Source organism: Solanum dulcamara, chromosome 4, assembly GCF_947179165.1.
Source record: "Solanum dulcamara chromosome 4, daSolDulc1.2, whole genome shotgun sequence".
Lineage (NCBI taxonomy): Eukaryota > Viridiplantae > Streptophyta > Magnoliopsida > Solanales > Solanaceae > Solanum > Solanum dulcamara.
Window position 1 is genome coordinate 40438374 of NC_077240.1, and position 5522 is coordinate 40443895.

The 5522-nt window shown below is 34.3% G+C and overlaps 1 protein-coding gene across 1 annotated transcript; it reads left to right on the forward strand.

The window, feature by feature from the left end:
* The first annotated feature begins 3421 nt into the window (after nucleotides 1–3421).
* On the forward strand, nucleotides 3422–5306 carry LOC129887355 (glucan endo-1,3-beta-glucosidase, basic). Its single transcript, XM_055962424.1, has 2 exons — nucleotides 3422–3682; nucleotides 4048–5306. The coding sequence occupies exons 1-2, from the start codon at nucleotides 3613–3615 to the stop codon at nucleotides 5067–5069; spliced, it is 1092 nt and encodes a 363-aa protein (XP_055818399.1). The 5' UTR covers nucleotides 3422–3612; the 3' UTR covers nucleotides 5070–5306.
* Nucleotides 5307–5522: the final 216 nt, after the last annotated feature.

A 5522-nucleotide genomic window follows, 5' to 3' on the forward strand; every position in this document is an offset into this window, starting at 1 on the left:
GATCAGGTTGATCTAACAGATTTTTTAATTCAAAGCAATTTTGACAGGTTTCAGATGTTACCTTGCTTGTTTCTCCGATTGCCATGAAACAGACATTTCCTGAATTATTTTGTTTGAATTCTGAGTTGTCTTCATCACTCCAACTTCTAAGAGATTTGGGTTGACTTTGAGGATATAGCTTCAAAACTTTCACTAGCAATATGTATGTACTTGCCACAATTGTAGCATTTTCCATCGTTCCTATTGTATTCGGTAATTTATTTACCTTTAGAAAAATTTTGTTTACCATTTCTTTGATTTCTGGATCTTCTAAAGGTTTTCATTATGGACTTAGTGGTAAGGGCAATTTCATCTTCTCCAATATTTTTATCATCTCCATTGACTTCTTTTATTGCATTGAAGGCAACTGTCTTCTTCTTGTCATCTTTATGTCCTCTCTTGTTCAGATAAGTCTTCTAAAATGCAATGAGATCTCCTCTCAGTTTATCATAAGAGAGATTCTTTAGATTCATGCTTTCGAGTGCAACAAATTTGGCATGCCATTGTGGTGGTAAGCTTCTAAGAATTCTTCTTATATTTCAATAGGAGGATACAGTTTTTCATTTGCTTTGAGTTCCCCAATGATCTTGGTTAGACGGGCAAACATGTTTTCAATAGTCTCCCCTTCTTTCATATGGAACAGTTCATATTCATATACCAGGAGGTTGAGTATAGTGTTTTTGACTTTGTGAGTTCCTTCATAGGTAATTTCTAATTTGTCCCATACTTTTTTTTCAGTCTCACATCAAGAAAGCTTTTCATAGTTTTCTCCACTTATAACATTATACAAAACATTCTTTGCTTTGAAATTTTTCTGAATGATTTGCATTTATTCATCAGTGTAGTCTTCCAGATCTGGAATTGAAGTAGCTTATCCTTCATTTGATTTCTTTTGAAGAAGGAATAGGAAAATTTCTAAGTTTGATCACATTCCATACTTTCATATCATAAGATTTGATGAAAGTTTTCATCCTTGTCTTCCAGTGAAAGAAATGTTTTCCATTAAAGTAGGGAGGCCTAGTTTGAGATGTTCCTTCTTGGAATAGTGCACCAATTGTTTGTTGAGCCATGATATTTTCTCACCTGTTGTTAGGCTGAAAAAATTTAGTGAGACCTTGCTCAAATACCAATTCAAAGTGCAAGAGGACGGGGGAATTAACTATTTAAAATTCATTAATCGACTTATAAATAAAATAATAAACTATGAAAATCAGAGATAAACAATACAGAGCATAAATGAGATATGGCGTCAGATGTTTTTATACTGGTTGGGATTCAATGTGGATCTTAGTCTAGTTCCTTTGGATTGTAAGAGTGTTCTACTAAAGCTTGTGAATGGGTTACAAAAGGAACTAAATTAGATCCTAAATCTACAATCAATTCTTTTCTTGATCTCTCTTCTTTTTTCAGTTCTTTTGATACAATGCCTCTCCACTCTAATACTCTCTCTTCTCTCTTTGACTACACAGAAATTCACAAGGAATAACAATGCTCGGTAAAGTAGACTATAGATTGCTTAAGTGTTTAGACAGATGTGCCTTCTCTTCAGCCATGAGACTTGGTCTTTTAAAGTTGATGAGGCTGAGTGCAACCCAAAGGAATTGATACTTGGGAAAGGAAGGTAAATCCTTCTTCCCAAGAATAAGGACAAAGTCTTTGATGACTTTGCAATTCTTTAGCCGTTGGAGATCTTCGCCTTCTTTGAGTGATTTGCCTGCATTTAGGAAGGGAATCTTGGATTGATTTTCCTTCGTGAATTATGGGTCGGATTGCCCCTTAATTTATGTGCATAAATCCTTCTCTTCAGGGAGGATGATATCAATTAGTTTGATATCATTGCCTTCTTTTGTAGAAAGTTTATTTCTTTTCCTTCTTTGTATAAATCTTTATTTACTTGCTTTCCTGTTTCAGTTCTTCCTTGAATCTTGGATTGTTCATCCTTTTTTCCTTTTTGTGGTACCTGCATATTATCATCAAAATTAGCTTCAACATATGGTAAAACGACCATAAAAATTATTACTCGTTGCCATTAGAAATCATGTAATATGTACTATTACTATGAGTGGAGCCCAACATGAAATAGATAGACATGTGCATCCAAACTCATTCAGAAAAAGTTCAAGTTCACCATCTCATTTTTTTTTACTTTGGTCAAAATTTTCCCCAAGGTTGGAGCTCTATTAACAATTAAGGGGAAAGTGAGACTTATTTTAATGATGGAACTAATATTACACCAAAAGTTTGTAGAGTTTTCCAATTTTCAAATAATAAGAGAGAACAAATTAAACAAAAATATCTCATTTGAAATTCTAAATGGTCCATTATCGGCAAGTAGCTTTCTTTGGATAGTTAGTTGAGAAAACACTATCAAGATATTATTCCTATATACTTCCTCCGTCCATTTTTACTTTTTCACTATATTAAAACTAGATGTCCAACAATACCTATTCAATTTATGAAATCAAGAGATAATTTACACTTAGTTCCTAATTTACCATTATCTTTAATTAGTAGTCATTTCCCTATTACATTTTTGAAGACATTGCATTTATTATATTCAAAGGGTGATATGGTAAAATTACCTTCTATTTATAGTTTCTTAAGAATTGTGCAAAGTCAATAGTGGACAAATAAAAATGGACGAGGGAGTATCTACTAATAAGAATTTTAACATCCATCTTCTTAGCTGCATCAGTATAGCCGCCATTAAAATAAGACCTATAAATATAAAAGCCGCCACTAAAATAATGAATTGTGCGACTCTCACGTAAGTGCCAAACCTCTTCCAATAATACTTTGTTCCAACTCGGGGCTGCTAGCTTCTTTGCTTCCACTCATCAGATGATGATTCTAAAGTCTTCATTTACACCTTAACTAAATGACTAATAATAAAAAATTAATTAACTATATGTGCTCAATCTTTTCATTCCCCCCTAAAAGATACAATTACTTCAGTTACTGATTCACTAGCCTTTCCAGAGTCTGCATGCCATATTCACTAAGTCTTCACGAGAAAACCTTTTTTTTCATCAAATAAGTGTTGTAGAAAAGTCAGCAGACATGGGTAATTAAAAATATGTTAATATCAAATCATGGAATGCAAGACTGTTTTTCATATACACGCTTATTACTTAGCTATATTATTACGTATGTGCTATGTACGTAATGCATTCTTCATTTTAATGTTTGACGATCAAAGTTAAAATATTTGATTTGATGTAAATACCTCGTGCGAGTAAATATTTTATGCAAATGTGGAGAAACTATAAGAGGAATTTTATTAGTTGTGACATAATTCGTTAGAAATCCCTTAGTGGCGTGGTTTGTACTGGCGGATGAAAGAAAGTAATCCTAAATAGCTATATTTTCTTTTTGGGAAGTCAAAGTTATACATCATCAAGCTCATCTTCGTTTTTCTACAAAAATATCAAGTTGATCAGGTCACCTGGCGGCTCTTAACAAATACTAATAATATTCCACTCTAATAAATATTATCCTCAAGGCTATCTCGTTATTTATAAATAGCTCCTACTTCATCTTAGTTTCTACCAACAACCCTTCTCATCAAACATCATGGCTACCTCACAAATAGCTGTTATCGTGCTTCTAGGATTACTTGTTGCCACCAACATTCACATATCAGGTTTCTAGCTAAACATTTTGAATTTCCCACTGAAAATTATTGTTGATAGTTATTTGCTTATTTTTCGTATACACTTATTACTTGTGTCTCTTTTTCCCACGCTAACTTGCAGTATATTCATTTTAGCAAGAGTTATTTGCTATTTTCAGTTAACACTCACAAACTTTTCCAATTTGAGGTATGAGAACAGATCAAAATGTAACATTTATTTAGTGAACTCTTTCAACATAAACAGTTTTGAGAGAAAACTAGTAGATTCAGAGGAACCAGTAACATATATACCATGTCTTCTTTAAATTTTTTTAAGTTTTCAAGAATTGGTTAAGTTTCTAACACCCCATTAATTTCTACTTGTTATCGAGCAGAGGCTCAATCGATAGGTGTTTGCTATGGAATGATGGGGAACAACTTGCCATCACATTCGGAAGTTATACAACTGTACAAGTCAAGAAACATTGGAAGACTGAGGCTTTATGATCCGAATCATGGAGCTTTAAATGCCTTAAGAGGATCGAACATTGAAGTCATACTAGGACTTCCGAATGTAGATGTGAAACACATTGCTTCTGGCATGGAACATGCGAATTGGTGGGTACAGAAGAACGTGAGAGATTTCTGGCCAGATGTTAAAATTAAGTACATAGCTGTTGGGAATGAAATCAGCCCTGTCACAGGCACATCTTATCTTGCCTCATTTCAAGTTCCTGCTATGGTAAACATTTATAAAGCAATTGGTGCAGCTGGTTTGGGTAACGACATTAAGGTTTCAACATCAGTAGACATGACATTGATTGGCAACTCTTATCCACCATCACAGGGTTCCTTTAGGAACGATGTTAGATGGTTCACTGATCCCATTGTTGGGTTTTTAAGGGACACACGTGCACCTTTGCTCGTTAACATTTATCCTTATTTTAGTTATTCTGGTAATCCAGGACAGATTTCACTCCCCTATGCTCTTTTTACAGCACCTAATGTGGTGGTACAAGATGGTTCGCGTCAATATAGGAACTTATTTGATGCTATGTTGGATTCTGTGTATGCTGCCATGGATCGAACAGGAGGGGGATCTGTAGGAATTGTTGTGTCAGAGAGTGGATGGCCATCTGCTGGTGCATTTGGTGCCACACAAGACAATGCAGCAACTTATTTGAGGAACTTAATTCAACATGCGAAAGAGGGTAGTCCAAGAAAGCCTGGGCCCATTGAGACTTATATATTTGCCATGTTTGATGAGAATAACAAGAATCCTGAGTTGGAGAAACATTTTGGATTGTTTTCCCCGAACAAGCAGCCCAAATATAATCTCAACTTTGGGGTTTCTGATAGAGTTTGGGACATTTCTGCTGAAACTAATGTCACTGCTTCCCTCATAAGCGAGATGTAAGAAGAGACATTTGAAATCACTTTTGCCCCAGCAACAAAATTTATTCTTTTTATGCAATTATCTTTGTATGCTACACTAAATAACATTGCTCTGTATTCGTGAATCGTTAACCAGAGACGATGCAACTGCTAGTAATGTTTTAAATTCCTTTTCTTTGTGATATTTGTGATTTTGGAAAGAAACTTTTCGTAAGTTTGTAAATTCCATACACTAATTCCATGTTTGATTAGACTCGGATCTGGTAATTGCAAATTTTAATTATTGTTTATCATTTCGTGTATTTATCATTAACTTGATTCAGTCATTTAATCTTTGATTTTGTAAGGTATAATTTATGAATATGAGCTAATCTAGTGGTGACATGCAACTGATCTTTCTGTAATCCCACGTTTCTGCTACCCCTCAGCTAAATTGGAGGTAGTTCAAAAAGAACTGAAATTACTGATTTAAGGT

Coding starts and splice junctions, on each gene's coding strand:
- LOC129887355 (XM_055962424.1), top strand. CDS start 3,613: ATGGCTACCTCACAAATAGCTGTTATCGTGCTTCTAGGATTACTTGTT. Junction 3,683..4,047: donor CACCAACATTCACATATCAG/GTTTCTAGCTAA, acceptor GTTATCGAGCAG/AGGCTCAATCGATAGGTGTT.